This window comes from Lissotriton vulgaris, chromosome 1_2 (assembly GCF_964263255.1).
Source record: "Lissotriton vulgaris chromosome 1_2, aLisVul1.2, whole genome shotgun sequence".
In the NCBI taxonomy this organism is placed as follows: domain Eukaryota; kingdom Metazoa; phylum Chordata; class Amphibia; order Caudata; family Salamandridae; genus Lissotriton; species Lissotriton vulgaris.
In genome coordinates this window covers 140348333-140367521 of record NC_141686.1, presented here as the reverse complement: position 1 = coordinate 140367521, position 19189 = coordinate 140348333, and the positions used below count along the sequence as shown (strand labels likewise).

The 19189-nt window shown below is 43.9% G+C and overlaps 1 protein-coding gene across 1 annotated transcript in view; it reads right to left on the bottom strand.

The window, feature by feature from the left end:
* SLC13A4 (solute carrier family 13 member 4) overlaps nucleotides 1-18588 on the bottom strand; it is a 256186-nt gene extending 237598 nt beyond the window's left edge. Inside the window, 1 exon segment of the mRNA XM_086952476.1 lies at nucleotides 17445-18588. Coding sequence (XP_086808602.1) covers nucleotides 17445-18588 — 1144 coding nt within the window.
* Nucleotides 18589-19189: the final 601 nt, after the last annotated feature.

Below are 19189 nucleotides of genomic sequence, written 5' to 3'. Positions count from 1 at the left end.
TTACCCCTAAGTACCAAGAATATTTGCTTTGGTGAAGAAGCTGCTTTATCTGAGTTAAAGGGTTTATATTTGTATTGCTATCTCAAGCAGACCTATTGCTAACAATATACATAGAGTGGGCTCTAGATCCTCCCGTTTCAACCACTAGCCTTCTTAAACCAGCATCTTTTAGTCATTGGTATGAGACTTTCACAATCTCACCTTGGCTGAACCTAGTGGAGGATTCACCTCTTACGTATATTATTGACTGCTTGGCTGTTACCCTCTGCCTTTACTCGAGTGCTTGCATTGTACTACATGAAGGGACTAGTGTAGCTGTAGCCCTCACCGTCCTCTATGCTGACTTCCTCCATCTGACATAATACACAGTCTCATTTGAGCCTCCCATCGGTGGGTGTGTCATATGGAAAATGGAGAAGTGGGTTGGCGTTTGCGCACACCGCTTCCGTTAAAGCCCCTGAAGAGAAGCAGATGGAGCTTCAAAACGTGTCGGGCAGATCCATTACGGAGCGGCATCTACAAGCGGATCCCCGTCCTCACCTACACATAAATCAAGCTGCTGCTCGTGTGCTACTCAAAGGTGGACAACCTGGAGCGACAAAATATATATATATATATATATATCCTTGGGGGTCACGGAAGTGAAACACAAGCCGTACATGGGAATGAGGACGGGCCCACTTGCGAGGTCCATACAGGACTTGATTATGTGCTTTCCGCACCACACTTCACATAATACACAGTCTCATTTGAGCCTGCCATCGGTGGGTGTGTCATATGGAAAATGGAGAAGTGGGTTAGCGGTTGCGACACCTCTTCCGTTAAAGCCCCTGAAGAGAAGCAGATGGAGCTTCGAAACGCGTCGGGCAGATCCATTACGGAGCGGCATCTACAAGCGGATCCCTGTCCTCACCTACACATCAAGCTGCTGCTCGTGTGCTACTCAAAGGTGGACAACCTGGAGCGACAATATATATATATATATATATATATATATATATATATTTGAAGCAGTCCAGCAAAAAGAGAAAAATGATCAAGGGTCTTCAGGAGGAGTCGTGAGGGAAAAAGGAACGGAACAATGGTCAGGCAAAATGGCGGGTCCGGGTCGTTGGTATGGAAGGAGACCATCTCCTAAAAAAAAAAACTGGCGGGATGCACAACAGTCACCAAAGTCAAGAATCCAGAAGAAGAACACAGAGAGCAGAATTCTATTGAGTAGAGTCAGAGGGGGGACGCAGCATAGGAAGGGATACCCTGGTGAGGGAATGGTTGTTTGAGATGGCCCGGAGTTATCACGAGGCATTATGTCCTCCGCAGGTGCAATTTTGAAGTCAGGCAGCGCCGATTCCAGTTTGACTCAGACTTCGGGGGAGTTTGTATATAAACAGTGTCCTTTATGTGTTATTGGATTGTTGTCCTTTGAATCCTTAACCAGTTGAGAATTTGCTTCATCTGGTGTATAGTTGGTGGGCGGCTGAGCTCTGATGTGTGAATAAGTTTTACACACTTAATATGTCTTTGGTGTTATTCTTTGTTGGTTACTAAAGAGACTCATTGAATTTGCAGAGGTACCAGAGCCAGCAAAATACTCAGTCATGTGTGAAGTAACACAAAACCATCATGTAGCATTGTCTTCTCTTACTTATGTGTGCACTGTTTGATGAGCAATCTTTTGACCTGTGCAATCCGCTCTTGAAAACTGTAACCAAGAGTTCGAGAAAGTGACTGTTGTTGGACCTATTCTTGCCTGGAGTGGTCAAGGGTACTGTTTGCAAAAACCACAGTTGATGGACAGAATGCAGAACAATGTCATACATTCACCCCAGTACAGAGATCTGGGCCTAAAACGATGGATTTAGGCCCATATCCTTGTACTGGGGTGAATGTATGACATTGTTCTACATTCCGTCCATCCACTGTGTTTTTTGCAATTTTCACCCCGAGTGTGCTGGGTATACTCAGACGTGAGTCCCAGGCTCTCCACACCACTGGAGTCAAGCTATCCAGGCTGATGAAGGCTGATAGCCAGAAACCGGTCCTTGGATGCTTGATTCCGGTCTGGGAAAGACATGGCTTGGTAGTTCGGACTGGACTGTTCCCATGAGGCACAGGGTCAGAGCTGATTTGCACATTGCCAGTGTCTAACCCAGGGTGGTGTGGAGTGCAAAAAAACGATGGATTTAGGCCCAGATCCTTGTACTGGGGTGAATGTATGACATTGTTCTACATTCTGTCCATCAACTGTGTTTTTTACAATTTTCACCCCGAGTGTGCTGGGTATACTCAGACGTGAGTCCCAGGCTCTCCACACCACTGGAGTCAAGCTATCCAGGCTGATGAAGGCTGATAGCCAGAAACCGGTCCTTGGATGCTTGATTCCGGTCTGGGAAAGACATGGCTTGGTAGTTCGGACTGGACTGTTTCCATGAGGCACAGGGTCAGAGCTGATTTGCACATAGCCAGTGTCTAACCCAGGGTGGTGTGGAGTGCAACAAACGATGGATTAAGGCTCAGATCCTTGTACTGGGGTGAATGTATGACATTGTTCTACATTCTGTCCATCAACTGTGTTTTTTGCAAGGGTACTGTTTGAGCTTCACTTAATAAATCTTTGCGATGACGTTGTTTGCCACTTATTACACATGGCGATGAGCTGTATTGGTGTATCCTCAAGGAAAAGAACCCACAGTCTGGTTCACACTACAGAAAAAGCAGAAGGAGTTATTATCGTTGGTGAATCCTTCTTTGGCTGATACCATCAGGAGTGCTAAGAGCATTGAGACATCAATCAAGTTCGCTAAGGAACTGGAGGACAAAGCTGTTGAACAAGTTAATGCAGTGCACTTCAAGGATGATAAAGGAAAAATTATTAAAGTTGCTGCTGCATCGGCATCGTCACCTTCTAATCCTGCACAGCAGAATTCCTTTTTCAAACAAAGTAACATGTGTTTTAGGTGTGGAAATCCACCACATCAAAAGTGAAGTAGGGCGTGCCTAGCTACAATTATTAATTGTAGATCTTTGTGCAAAAATTGACAATTTTGCCAAAGCGTGCCAAAGTGTGGGGCGCAAAGGAAGTAGAATCTCAGCTGTGAGTGATGGTTGTGAGATTGATGTTGATAATTTAATGGGTGAAGTCCAAGATATGGTTTTGATGGTGGGCCATAACAATAGGGACAGTGTTGAGCAGGAAATGTATGTCGACCCGTATTTCTATGTGCAGGTGGGAGTAAAACAACTTTATATTTTGGTGGATTCTGGAGCAAGAATCATGATGATCACTCAAGAGCTTTTCCAACAGAATTGGATGGGACAGTCATTGTCTCCGCCTGATAGATCTCCATTTTCTTATGAGGGTATAAAATTCGATCTTCAGGTTTTGTTTTAGGAAACCATGGTGTTTAAAGAGAGATGCATTATTGGAAACATTTATGTTGCTGTAAAGGGGTTGGACATCTTAGGATGGTTCCAGCAAGGATTGTTTGATATGATTCTGTTCCTAGGTACAAAGGAACAGGTCACAGTGATCAGAGATTGTATTGACATTGAGGACTTGTTTAATACTTTTCCTAGAGTATTTTCTGGTGAACTTGGGAACATTGTAGGATTTCAACACAAAATAAAGACAAAGATAAATGCTATACCTGTGAAGCATAAGTTAAGGGGTGTCCCTTTCAGTGTATGTGGTGGGTTGGAAAAGGAATTGGAGGATTAACGGATGAAAGGAATAATTGAGCCTGTTGAGTCCTCATTGTGGCTTTCACCTCTGGTAGTCGCCAATAAGAAAAATGGTGTGTTGAGAGTTTGTGTGGACCTTAGGGCTCTTAATGAAGAGATCTGGGTAGATTGCCCAAGATCAGTGAAATGTTTAACAATTTCTGGGGATAAGTTCTTCACCAAACTTGATTTAGCATCTGCCCATCATCAAGTTGAATTAGCGCATGAATCATGCCATTTGACAGCGTTTGTTTCCCCTTTAGGGACGTTTCAGTACTGCCGCATGCTGTTCGGCCTGGCATCAGAAGCCTCCGTATTCCAGAGGCTGATGTCTGAATTACTAAAGGGGCTTAGCAATGTCTCTGTTTTTTAGGAGGATGTATTGATCCATGCAAATTCTCGCAATGAGCAATACCACATTTTAGGGCAATACTTGTGGCTTTTGATGAAGCTCGTTTTGTTCTCAAGAGGGAAAAATAACAATTTGTAAAGCCTTCAGTGGACTATCTAGGAAGCATAGTTTCTGAGGAGGGTGTCCGTTCCAAACCATGATTGGTCGATGCTATTTTGGAAGAACCTCCCCCAGTCTATAAAGCAGGGGGGAAATCCATTTTGGGTCATTGTGAATTCTACTCAAGGTTCATACCGGATTTTGCCTCCAGGGTTAGGATTATTTCAAATCTGTTGAAGGACAGGATGGAATTTCAATGGAATGATAAGTGTGTGGCTGCCTTTGCTGACATCAAACAGTAGTTGATCACTGTGAGTGCGCTCAAGCATTATGATCATGACCTTACATGTTGGTTGATTGTGGATGCGAGCAAGTTTGGTGTTGGTGCTGTCTTGACACAGAAATCTGGTGACATAGAAAACACTATTGGGTTTTCGTCTAGAGTTCTCAGAGATGCAGAGGTCCGCTATTCTGTGATAGAAAAGGAACTCTTGGCTTGCTGGCGGGCCAAAGAAAAATTTAAGTGCTATCTCTGGGTGAGACATTATGTGTTGCAAACGGACCACAAACTGTTAATTTCTATTTTGAATGGAACCAATTGCAAAAGTAGTACTCCCAGGATTGCATGATTTGCAGCCAAATTACCTCAATTCAATTTTGAAGTTGTTCACATTTCTGGAGGGAGAAATGTGAGGGCTGATTATTTGTCAAGAAATTCTATTGTTGGGAAAGAGGATGTGACAGGTGAGATTGAAGATGAATGTTGTTTGATTGCAGCCATGGAAGTGGAAAGTGTCAGTCAGTTCATGAAGGAATTGATGAATGACGGGGTAATGAAAGAGGTAATGGAACATGTTAGAGCAGGGTGGCCTATAAGAAGTCACTGGATTTGAATTTGGAACCATTTTTTAAAGTGTCGGAGGAGTTACCCATTGAGGATGGGTTGTTCTTAAGAGGAGACAAATTGATACCTCCAACGGAGTTGAGACGCATTATACTGGCAAAAGTGCATGAAGGACATTTAGGTGCTACATTGACAAAGCACATGAGTGAATCATTTTGGAGGCCACAAATGGATCGTGAAATTGATCTCTTGGTCAAGAGTTGTGCTGTGTGTTCCATGTTTGACAAATCACTTAAAATGACCATACCACCATTGAAACCTATTGATTTAGTGGGGCCGTTCAATGTTTTGTTGCATAATTTCCGTTTTGCACTAGTTCTCATTGATTACTATTCAAAATGGCCCTATTTCAAGTTTATCAGTGAGTCGAACTCCAAGACAGTGATTCTTTTTCTCAAAGACATTTTCATAAGTGAGAGTCTTTCTGAAGAAATCATCTCAGACAATGGGGTACAGTTTGTATCAGATAATGTGGAGAACTTTTTAACTGAGGTTTCCATTAGGCATCTCAACAGTTCATTTTACAAACCTCAAACAAATGGTCTAGTAGAACCCTGTAACAGGGTGCTAGGCGAATATGTAAGGTGGGAATAAGCTAATAAGTGTGACGTTTATGGTGCGTTTCAATCCATGCTGTGGTTTTATAGAATCACACCACATTCTACTATGGGTATTTCCCTGTTTGAGTCTCTTAAAGGAAGGAAGCCTGCTACACAGTTTAGGCCAGCATGAATGAGTACGTTTTTAAAAGGGGAAATGTCACATTAATATAATGATGCTATCATTCAACACAATGTCGAATGTGCACAATCCAAGCAGAACAAATACTATGACCCACCATGAAGGGGTACCCTTGAATGTTCAAGGGTACCCCTTCATGGTGGGTGACTGGGTCTGCATTAAAACACCCAGGTTTGTAAAAAAGGTGACCTGAAGTTTTCAGATCCAGTGGTCATAGATAAAAGATGCTGGAATGTTGCTAGAGTGCTGGAACGAAATTGGTGGAATACAGCCAAGCTGGTCAAAGTTCCTGTAGAAGTACATTTAAGGTCTCAGAATGATAAGGTTGGAAAAGATAATTCATTTAACAATGATTTGAGTCTGTCAGATTTGTGGAGGTTTCCAAATGAGTCTCAAGGTGTTTTAGCTGAAAATGTTCAATGTGGATTGTCTCCAAACGAACCTCTAAGGAGGGTGTCTTAGGGCTCGCAAGTTCCCATGGAGGTTCCGTTAGAATGGTTGTTTGAGAATGTAATTTGGTAGTCAGTGGCGTCACTAGGGTTGGTGTCACCCGGTGCGGGTAACTCATGGTGTCACCCCCTCATGACTTACCGCATGGACCTCCTCCGCTCCGAGTCCGCCAGTGGACACAGATGGCAAATATATATATGTTCATACAGTTTCTCTTTACTGCGGCATGTGATGGAATCACAGAACCATATTTTCATCTCGTGATTGACTGTCTCTTTCACTTTAAAATCTGGTACCTCTCTTCTCTTTGTGGGCACTTAAAAGGGGCAGCATGAATGCTCTATTTTCTAACTGGTAACCCCGTAACGCCGATTCTACCTCCAACAGACCAGAAACCCAAAAGAGAAATGGCACAGCCAGTGTACCCAGGAAAGCAGGGCCCCAACCGAGGGAATGACCAAAATAACAAATCACAAGTCAGCAGAAACACAAATCTACAGCCAAAAGCACAGGGACATAAAAGCTGCCACTGCCAGGATGGACAATAAGGCAGCAGGATGAAGACCGCCAGCAAAGCAGGCATATTTCAGCCAAAGCAGTTCACTTCATAGTATACGTATGAAGTGAACTAACTGTGAAGTGAACCACCTGCAAGTGAAATGACGAGTTCAAGGAAAGGCCTGGCGTGCTCCCAATCATGCAGCCGGCCGTGTGAAACTACAAGCACAATGCACCGCCCGGGTCAGGACTAGCCTAGGAGGCTGGAAGGGCAGGGCCGGACAGGGTCTTCTGGTCTTCAATTTATTTATGCGTTTTTATATAGCGCAGACTTTACCCAAAGGCGTCAGAGTGCTTCACAATAGGAACAGTAATGAAACATGAGGAGAAAATTACAAGTGAACAAATTACAAAAGCAAACGTTAAGTTACAAGAGGCAAAAGTGACAATTGTGAGCAAACAAAATACATGAGGTTGCAAATGGTGCATTACAGGAGGAAAAAGTGACGTGTGCAGGTTACAAGTGCTTAAAAGATAAACTATGACTGAAGGCAGGTTTTGAATTTTCCAATCCCTGAATGTAAGAGCTTCACATCCACTGTCTGAATGCCAGATGCATTATCTACACGAGTAATTAAACTAATAACAATGTATAAAAGCAGTTACTAATGCGTCTTTCTTACTAAAGGAACACTTTTGTGAAAAATTTGAATAATAAAATACTGAGCAAAAAGCACTTTTTCTAAACTTATACGTTGCAGTTAGCATGCAATGCCTTAAAGATGGTTCATAATTCATTAAGCAGGTATATTACAAGGATGGTAACCTGAGACCTATCTCACTCAAGAAAGTCTGCAATGAAAGCAGTAACTCACTGAGCTTCCTACGTAAAATACAAATCTGTGACCTGCATGGTGCATGCTTCACTTTGCAGCTGGGACATCACATTAACTCTGTCTCTTTATACTTTGTATGAGTCAGCCCGGCCTGTAACTACACAGCACACAGATCTCGCCAGCAAGTGTATTCACCACCAAAGTTATCTTACAGCTACAATGATTTGGAATTTGTTGGGTAAACAAAGATCTCTGCACCAGGTGTCTACAGTCTAATCCCAATAAACTATTTTAAAGTGAAGTCTGCTCAAGAGAAAACAAAGTACAATTAGAAGAGGTATGATACTGCAATATATGGTATACACTCAAGCACAAGAACAAACGTTACGTTCGTAGGCAATGGTGGCACTTGTGCAAGTATCAAAGCAAACAAAATGCCATTACCGCGCAGTCCCCGGCAACACTCACTCGAAAGATCTGCCAAGGTGCCCTTTTTGTCAACTGGAGAGCATCATTATATTCCCACCCAGGTAGATTTGTCCACACACCCACTGTGTTAATCTGAAGAGGATCAAGTGCACAAAATCTGATAGTCTTTCTGTAGAGCATCACCCCGATTGCCATTGGGCACACCATGAGATGTGCCTGCATTCCTATTGTGCTAGAAGGAGCATGGGTTACACCTTTTGTGGAACAAAACGCCCACTGTACATACAGACAGAACACGGTCTGTCTAAATAACCACCTTAGACATCTGTACTGCTTTACAAAAGAGACACAATGAACACTGCGGAAAGAACACCCTCCGTTTACCATTATAAACCCATAGAATGTGCGAATACCGGTTGTATGGAATAATTCTGGATTCTGCACAACATTGTATTCACAGCGATTGAAGGGATCGATCAAGTACAGATGGGGGAGAGAGTTGTTTCTTCACCTAGATATTACAGGGGGGCTCCTTCATGTTTAGGCACAGGGATGACCGATTTGGCCAGAATGCAGCTCCGTGTGTTGGGCCTCCCTGCCTAGAAAGCAACCCGGCTCCCCAGCTTCAGGGTCGGCCGCCCTGTACAGGGCAGCATGCAGTGCCAGTGGCGCTTGATGGTGGCTGAAAGGTGGGCTTCAATGGTTACAGCTTTTCGAGTGGCCCGACTCGAGACCTTGTGGGGCTGGTAGTCATGAGTACAACTCCAACCAAGAGCAGCTCAAATTTCAAGCCTTCTGAGATTTCTAATATAAAAATCATTTAGCTGAGCAATAGTAACACCTGTTATTTACTGCTCTTAGAAACAGCAGAAGTTGGTATGAAGCACTATAAAAACATTTTTATGTTTTGAAGTATTTGGAAGAGGTGCCTCATAAAGGAATCATTAAGGGTCAAAAAGATTGTACATCTTTTCAATAAACCAGGTGATAATGGCCACATGTTCATTGACTGCAGAAGTTTGTACATCAGAGCTCTGCAGGCCAGTATATAACCCGCTGGTAGTAAATGTTGTCTGTTCTGGATCTTCCTCAATTGTTATAATCAAAACAATAGTACACCAGAGACAGCGAATACTGTCTTCTAATGTCCACTCAGTTTTTATTAATTCAAACCTGTGACACAAAGCATGTACTTTCCAACTCCCAATATTAAAGTCTGTACACAATAAAAATCTTCTGGAGCTTTTTTACATGGTGATATTATTTTCTCTGGCAGGCATTAGGGCAGATATAGTGGATGCTTGTTAATGGTCCTGGAAACGTTTAGTTTATGAATAAAGGCCAAATCTGACAAATTGTTTCTCTGACTTACTAGTGGACAATGAAAGTGAGCACCTACTTTTATATTTATAAAATATGAAGAAAGATCCTTGAAAGAGTATTTTATAGTTTGCGGAACCATGTGTCCAACAGAAAATAGGCTCAGTCACAGTCAGAAGTGCATGGAAATTGACCTTTTCACAATTGACTTGTGCAGATGTTAAACTACCATCGATTAAGGAAACATTAATGTATTTAAACTGTTATAAAACCTCAGCAACTGATAGGAAAAAAAATGCTTTTACATGATGCCTTGATGCTGTGTGGCTGCACCGCTGCTATTTTGTGTAAGCAAGGCTATTTCATTCCTATATGCTCAGGATAATGTTCTTTGTTTGTTAGAAAACTTCTTAATCAGGGATGGTGTATTTTGGCACCATGGTTTGGTGGTAAACTGCTGCCCAAATTCTATATGTGTACAGAAGCACTGCACTGCAAAAGGAATGACTACAGTGCCAATGGTTTGGAATAACTATTAGAACAATGGAGTGATGGGAGCTTATTTGAAAACAATAGAATGCTCTGGGCTACTATTGGCCAGTAGAAGCCTGGAGCTCCAACATTCCTAAGTTGTCGTTCACAGATTTTGCGGAACATTCTGCCCTCTAGTGTTGTAATAGACTTATAGACCTCCGTAGTTGGGCTATAGCAAGATTAAAATTCTACTCCCTTGTTAAAGGCCCTTTTCTTTGGATCGGGCCTTTAACGCTGGAGAAGGCCTTTAATGGCCGATATAGTCTGCTACGGTGGGCTGTAGGGCTACATTATCTGCATAATCAAAAGGTGTGTATATATATGTGTATGTATATGTTATTTCTGTAGCAGAAATCTAGTCAAAACACAGCAAAGTGCTGTACATAGACAAAGGCAAGCTTAAACTCAGCAAGTAATAGGAGAGGAAGCTGAGTTGTGGACTGTATGCTTGCAGTTTTCTTTATAGAGGTGAGTCATCAACTCTTTTTTAAATTGGAACAACATCGATGGTAAAGGCCTGTTGTCTAGTTTTTTCTTTTATACTCTTCTTAGTCTTCAATTTGATTATGTCCTGGCTGCGGGTTCGCAGGGGAACCAGAAGAGATGGTGAGCTTGTCTGTTTGATAAACAGGGGTGCTGGTTGTGATGGCTTTGTAAATGGTGCAGTTTGTTTTGAAGATGGCACGAGCTGGCAAAGGAAGCTAATAGGGTTCCATCTGGATGTGGATGATTTGGTCATATTTTTACAGGCCCTATATGCGAAGTGCTACAGGGGAAGGATGGCTTTAACCCTTTCTATGCTGATGACAGAACCCCTCCGTCGTCAGCTGCGGTGGCGCTGTGCTGATGACGGAGCGGTTCCGTTATGGCTGATTTCCCGCCTGCGCGGCGTATTCTATTGAGCGGGCGGGGCCATGACGGAGCACAGCCCAACCGCGGCTGATGACGGAGCGGTTCCGTCACCAGCATGCAGCCCCGCCCCCTTAGCGCTGCGGCGGAATTGCCATCGCAGCGATGCGGTTAAGGCATGCCAGTGTGGATTCTGGGAGGCCCTAAAGTAGTGAATTACCATCATCCAGATACAAGACTACAAGGGATTGAGCAGCAGTTCTGAAGTCACAAAAATTATTCCACTGTTTTTTCGAAGAGAGAGCTGGTACCAGGCCGTCTTTGTTTTTTTTGCAATGTGTTTCTTGATGGAGAGGTTAGTGCCCAGTGTGAAGACAAATGATAGGGCATTCATGAGAGATGGGGTTCGAAACGGTCAAGGTTTATGCTATTGATCCAGATTTGTACTCTATCTTGTTTGTTGTTCTTGCTAAATAATAGGACTTTTGTTGTGGTTTGGTTAATCTTCAGGTAGGTACTGGACATCCAGGTCTAGATGATGTGCGAGTATTGTTTGAGGCATCAGATGTCTGAAGCAGAGGAGACTTTGAAGTAGAGTTGTATATCATCAACATTTTGGTGAATCTTTGTGCTTTTATCTGTGAGTAGAGCACCATGCTTCTCCATGTAATTTTGAAATGAAAGGAAACACTACAAAACCTAGGGGAGTACAAAGGTACTGATGAAAATGACATGCAAATCAATAGTTTCGGACATGCTAACTGAGAACGCTTATTTCTTCTGTTAATCTCGTGATCCTTGCCTCCCTTCTGAAAAGCGGATCTGTTTGGCATTGCCAACTGCCCCTGAGACATGGAAACCTCCTCAATCTATTTAAAATTTTCAGCTATTCCAAGTATCCATAGAGTTTTCTTTCAGGAGGCTGCATGTTATGCTTTATCCTTTTTCTCTTTCCACTATCTGTAACGGCGCGAGCTGTCCCCAGCGCGTAATTGGTTAAGCCAGCTGGAATGTTGACAGCTGGGTTTGTTTTGACAGTTGTGATCAGTTGGTGCCTGGCTGCGACCCTCACACATGCTGCGGTGTGTTGTCTTATGGAATTAATTACTTTTACTTCCACATGTTCCAGTGAGTCTATACTTAACACAGCACAAACGAATGCAACGACTTAATTAAAGTTAATTTTTGTGTTCAATGTATTCTTTTGTAGCCATCGTAAAATTTCACCTCAAAAGCCCTTTGACCACATCAGCACCTCAGCAACAGTGCAATATTCAAACGCTGCCTGCATTCTTATATGGGTCACAAGTGTAAATGATTATAACGGATAAGTGTCTAATACTATAAGCCTATTAAGTTCTAACTCGACCTTCATAAGACTATACTAAAAACTCCATCTAAATCAAGTAGTGCAAAGCCAATAGGTCTGGCATTGGTCGCCAGCCTTTTGACTTTGGCAGTGATTGTTTTGTTGTGTTATGGGTTCTGCAAATCATTACTGTTGGGGAAGCTGTCTAGCCCACATCAATCTAAAAAGAAAACATTGACAAAAAGGAAACATATATTTTGGTCTAAAAAAACATAAATTGCCATTAGTCCTTGACACTCAATCATACTACTTTGTGGGCGGATGTGCTCCTTGTGAAAGAGCAGAATGCTGTAACTCACAATGATGCTAGGCAATAGCTGAAGTGAGCTGACCCACTTCTGCATGCTATATGCTGTTTTGAGTGAAAGAAAAAGGTGAATGACACAATAACAGACCAAAGGATGGAGAGTACTGGCTATACGTAAGTATATTCTACATCTAATTTTAATAAAAAGAAAAGGTCTTGCTTTTTGCCAAATCTAAAAAGACCACTATTGAAGAGTCATTGAGAAAAGCTTTTTAGACAACAATTACCTGTACAACAAACCGGCACAGACAACTTAAGGATAAAGTCTCTTTGGAGGTGCTATTTATTAGTAAATATAATGGCAGTCTCCTCTAGGAAGAAAACATAAAATATTTATTGCTTGATTGATTGAAAAGCTTTATTCGAGTTATGCACTCATAAAAGCACAAACATATAAAATTACACATTTAAAAAGCTCTATACATACATTAACACTTAATTTACAGCTTAAAATACACAGTATAGACACATAAAATATTCACCACAAGTTAATATAAGCTTTCTCATAATATACAGAGGCTAAATGCGAGTTAAAAAAACAAAGTCGACCACGTTATTGACCATAAACAAAAATTGTACAGTCAAAACTCCTTACGGGCATTTAGCAACATATTATAGCTAAAGTTCATAATTCTCTCCCTCGGGATTTAGCAATGCAATTCATACAAGCAAGAAAACGAGATTCAAGGCCTATTCGAAGATAGAGCCCTCCGCCTTATAGACCAAGCCCACCCCAGGTATTTTGCCGTTCCTACAACTATAGGCAGTTCGGTTGAGGAGCAAATAATTCTCAGCCCCTCAACACCGCTTGAGACACCAAGGTTCCTGCAAACAGGTGCCAACCACAATTTCCTTGGGTTTACATAGCCCTCGCACATGAATAGAAAATGTGCTATACTTTCATTGGGGGCGCCACATATCGGGCAACATGGACTACTATTAGTTCCCCAATTAGACGTCAATGACTTCAGGGGGAGGGAGCCTGCCCTTAGCTGAAAGAATAATTTCCTGTCTATCGGAACAGTTAAAGTGTCCCAGTACTGTTCTAGTGCAGGCCTCATTTTAAATTCCATAAACCTACCCCCCATAGATTCTGAGGTCACACTCTTCCAAGACTTCTGGTCGATATAATCCCAATATATAGCTTTTATAGTTGTTTTACTGGGGAACACTTCCCCAGAGGGATTTTCCCAAAGTTTGGAGAGACCAAGCTCAGCAAGGGTGTCCCTAAGCTTTTTTAGCCATGTAATTTTATGAAAGACGTCTGATTTAACTAAGGCAGAAAACCCCTCAGCATAGTGTCTAATTTCAGGGGTCGTCCACAACCGTCTCCAGTAGAGGATAGGCCTTAGTCGGGCACGATCACTAAGCGTTCTTCTTCCTAAATCCAAGCCAAGCGGTATTAATGGGGTACTTTGGGGAAGACTAGTTATCCCTCTCAAAAACCTGTTCTCAGATCTTTGGAGCGTATCGAACCTCTCAAAGCCCCAGACTTCAGCCCCATAAAGGGCTGCGCCCAAGGCTTTTGCGTCGTATACCATGAGGACAGGTTTAATAGGCCTGGTTTTAGATTTTGCTTGTTCCACTCGAAGCGCTCCCGAAATCTGCTGATGTTTCAAAACCGCCTTCTCAATATGTCTTGACCAACCAAATTTACTTGATATCTCCACCCCTAGGTATGTAAAGACATTTACTACCTCTAGTCTAATACTATTCAGAGATACCCTGGGTTGGGCTTGGCGTTTTTGCCCAAAGACCATCAGCTTAGTTTTATTTACGTTAACTTCGAGACCCCGTTCCTTGCAGAACATATCAAATATGTTCAAGGCTCGCTGGAGACCTGCCGGGGTTTTGGACACGATCAAAGTATCGTCGGCGAACATCAGGATCGGAACCCTGATGCCCGCCAGCGAAGGTGCGTCAACCCTCGCATCCAACATCCTATCAACTATACCGTTGATGAACAAGGAGAACAACAGGGGTGCCATGGCACAACCCTGACGTACCCCCCGCTCAACTGGGAAATTGATGGATGATTCCCCATTCCTCCCCCACTGGACTTTAGCGAAATTGCTTTCGTGGAGACGCATTATTAATGTGAGCAGTTCAAGTGGAACCCCTATCTTGCTCAAGACACCCCACAGCATACTCCTGGGCACCAGGTCGAAGGCAGCCCTCAGATCTACAAATGCTACATAAAGGCTGCCCTCGCCAAGGAGTACAGTCCCCCACCGTAGCATAGTGAAACGAAAAATTTGGTCAACCGTGCTGGTAGCTCGTCTAAATCCTGCCTGGTAGGGGGATAAGGCATTGTTTTCATCTACCCAGGCCATAAGTTTGTCGACCACCATCTTGCCCACCACTTTCTGGATAGTGGCCAGCAAACTTATGGGTCTATAATTTGCCGGGAGCGACCGATCACCTTTCTTAAAGATCGGAATTATGATTGCCCCCTTCCATACATCTGGGATTTTTGCCCCTTTTGCAAGGGCATTTCCCAGCACAGTCGCATATTTTGCCCAGCGGACCTTATCGTGTTTGAAAATATCTGAGGGAATTCCATCCAACCCCGGAGCTTTCCCCCCCTGCAGTGATGAAATTACCAGTTCTGCTTCTTTAGTTGAGAATAAGTCTCCCTTGGAAAATACCACAGGGATTGATTCACTGTCCATTATGTCCCTATTCTCCGCATACTGGGGTTGGAAATACTCGACCCATGAAGCTTCATTAACATTATTATCGGGATTGTTTGGCGTACCACCTCTGCCCCATTTCATAATTTTCCAAAAGAGTCTTGAGTCTTTTTGCCCAGAGGCCTCAAGTAACTCCTCCCAATATTCCTCTTCCCAAAGTTTCTTAGCCTTGCAAATATTCTCCTTATATTGTTTCCTAGCAATGCTAATCAGAGCCTTATCCCTGCTTTTAATTGCCCTGCCCAGCTCCAGTCTGGTTGCCCTGCACTGCTTGTTAAACCACCTTGCCAGTTTGATGGGAGGTTTTCTATTTGCCCTAACTGATTTAATAAAATACGGTTTTATCAAATGGAAGAATGTGTCGTGTATGTCTGCTATTAAAGAGGAACCCGGTATTACAGGGTATACTGATTCCATGGCGGCAATAGCGTTATCCACCTCCAGGTTAATGTGCTCCACAGTGGCTAAGTTAGCCAACACATTTGGCCATTTCACCCTTCTTAGATCGTTAGCTATAACAGGTACAATTTCACTCCCTAGCGCAAGGTGGGCAGGCGCAGCCCTCCACCATGAGTGGGTAACACTGAGGGGGTTATGATCACTTTCTATTCTCCCCACTATTTCCATGTCACCCACGCCACACCATAGCTCAAGACTGCAAATGACATAATCGATCCTACTCTTGCTATGCCAATTGTCGAATGTGCTATTTCCACCTTGGTCACTTTTTGTCCTGCCATTAAGGGCCCTCAAACCATACTCCAGACATAACGCATTCAACAACAATACATCCTTAGTCCACCGCTTCACTGGTGGGAGGTTTAGGATTGGGACGCCCCATAGAGCATCCTCTTCTTGTCCTATCGGATGTTCAGTATTTTCCAAGGGCTCAAAAGTCCTGTTCAGGTCGCCTGCCACCACCAATCTATTACCAAGTGACTTGGATTCAAGGGAGGTTGATAGAGCTTCAAGGGTGTGAGAATTCCCAACACTTAAACCCCTAGCATAAATATTATAGATATCTATCACACCGCCCTGTCCTAATGTTAACCTCAATAATTGTATATCCTTGCAGCATAGGTCGATAACTTTTATTTTGACCTGGGAATTCTGCTTAACCCAGGCTGTTAGACCTCCCGTAGGTCTGCCCCTAGGGCCCCTAGTCGCTGGTATACAAAAATTTAGATAACCTGGCAGATAGATAGGCTCACAAGCCCACGTCTCCTGGAACAGGCACATTTCAAACCCATTAACAAAGTCTAACCAGTCTTGGGACAGCAATCTTGAGGCCAAACCTGCTATATTCCATGAAAGGAACCTCCCCGTGGTGTCACCTTTGCCAATCCCCCTTTCAGTATCTACCATAACCGGTGAATTAATCAAAATCTCACAATCACCACCCTCTCCCATAGCAATATTTGCACAGTTTGCCACATTTGCCTCATTTGTACCAAGACTTAATGGTGGTCTGGGATCGTCCCCCCAGTCGTCCTGGCATACCTTATTGCCCCCCCTCATACTTCCATATTCCCTTTCTGGGACCACTTCTGCTAAGTTACACATTGCATCCCTTAGGTGTCAGAATTGGCTCCACAATAGTTTCCCTGTCCATTTGTACAACAGAGTCCAAAGGTTCAACTGGATCCCGTCAGCATCCCCATCTCGTGTACCCTACTCCACCATCAAAGTTATATACCTGATTATAACTATCATTTGGACGCAAGATAGGGGCAGGGAAAGAGCTGACCTCTACCAAGGAAGGCAGAGTAATTCTCCTTAACTCATTACAACCCCCCGGATAAGAGGACACAGATCTAGGATAGAAAAAGGTCAAGTCTACAACCCCAATCCCACCAAAGCTAATGTTCCATCCCGGTTTCGTGATCAACCCTACTACCCTTGGGTCTTGAAAGTTGATTATGATACACTCACCCCCCTGCTTTTTTAAGGTGTTCCCAATCCAATTGACCCTTCTAACCCCAATAATCAGGCCGTCCACACCCCCTGGCAGGGGTCTATTGACCCGCAGCCAATGCATGACTTTGTTTTTTAACATGTCGTATGTTTCCCCTTGACCTTCCGGTAAGAGTGGGACGTTGGTGAGAATGGCCACATATGGGTGGGAATCAGGGGTGAGTTGAACCGGGGGAATCCGAATTGTGGGTTTGTTGACATGTATTTTTGATGGGCATCGTTCTTGGACAACAAGGCTCGAGGGGGCACTATTTCCCACGACCATGCTGGTGTTATTTCCACCGGCTGTGGTGTTGCTATCCCTTACATGACCTCCCCTATTTACTATCTGAGAGGCAAGCGGCCCGTTTGGTCCAACAACATTCTTACCTAGATTTTTATCTGTGTCTATCAAAGTACCCTGATTACGTTCCATAATGGTTGGTAAGGGTGAGCTATTTTTATTAATCGCTGGGGCACAGTTTTTAATGCCATCTTTTGTACCTTTAGCCGTTGCACTAATACAGCTGGTCTTTGTTCTCTCAGAACTACTATTATTTACAGAGGGTAAGGGTACTGCTATGTTCTTATTATTCTGTCCCTGGTTCTGCTGAGTAGGTACACCATTCACCATTGGGGGAGTCAAATCGACCACAGTGACACCAATATCCCGCTCGGCTAGCTTATGTTTTGTCCCATTCTCTCCCAATTTATTATGGGACTTAATTAATGTTTTTATTGAAAAGAAATTATCTAAGCTAGCCTGCTCAAGATGGTCCAATTGTTTTGCTAGCTTCTCAAGTCTAGTCTCAAGAGGATTTAAGAGAGAGCGTATTAGTTTTTCCACGCCCAATAGATATTCCGGTTTAGGGGTCGGTTGGCCAGGGGCTGCTAAAGTAATGGGGTCTATTTCTGTTACTGGCGATGCAGGGATCATTTGTTTCTCTGCACCTGTTAACACAGCCAATTCCTCCCCAATTGTTACCCCACTAGGGTTCTCAACAGGAACATTGCCTAAGAGTGTTTTAATGGCCAACTTCCTGATCTTCCTTGCTGGTTTTTGTACTTGGTTTTTTTTTTTTGTGACTGTGTCCCTTTTCCTCTTTGGGCATGGTTTAGGCTTAATAGCCTGTGCTTGAACACACGCTTTAGATATAGCGTTTTGCCCCTTTAGTGCTCTATTAGAACCATTTAAATGCTCTGGCGATAAAGTAGTAGCCACTATATCTACAGGAGTAGTACCCAGTAGCTCATTGGATACAGATATATCATACTGTGTATCATGTGTAAGTGGCAGTACTGTAGAAGAAAGCGGGGTAACCAATGCAGGGAAACTTTGGCCTATATTATTATCAAGGGGATTTTTCATAAGCTCGATCGATAGCCTTCGCCCGGCGCGTCTTTCCGCCAAAGCAATCTCCCTATCGATGTCTTGTGGCAGGCGTTTGAAATACGTATCTAAGGGCCCCATAACTGCCGTCTCAGCCTCACCCATAGAGGACTGCAAGGCAGAGGTACTTGCAATATTAGCCATAGTACAAACCCCCCTACTACCTTCAATAACTAGATGATACGAGCGAACACTAAACAAATCAATTACATCCAACTGCAAATATTAAAGGGGTGGCCCAGCCCGGCCTCCTGCGGCCCCGGACGGCCACAGACGGTCCCGCCCTTGTCCCGGGCTTCTCCCGCGGGCTCTCCCGCGCTGCGGGAGTAGTATTGACTTATTGTAGTCACAGGTGGAAGGGTGGGAGGGGTCGGGGAGAGCGGCCCAGGTGTTGCTCCTCCGGGCTGGCAGGCGCTCCTGGGAGTTGAAGTCCCTCCGTGAGCGCACGCCGCTCGCAGCCCCGTCAGGAATCTCCCCCAGCTGACCCTCCAAGTTCAGAGTTGCTGCAGGTCACACAGCGCGATGCGGGACCCGCGAAGCGGGTTCCGCGAGCAGTAGGTAGACAGGCAAGGCAGGCAAGGCAAGCGGATCCCAAGCAGAGTGCTCTTCAAACAGCAAAGCGTCCCACTCGCTATCAGGGAAGTGCTGCTTTTAAAATGATCGGTGGAAGGGTGGGAGGGGTCGGGGAGAGCGGCCCAGGTGTTGCTCCTCCGGGCTGGCAGGCGCTCCTGGGAGTTGAAGTCCC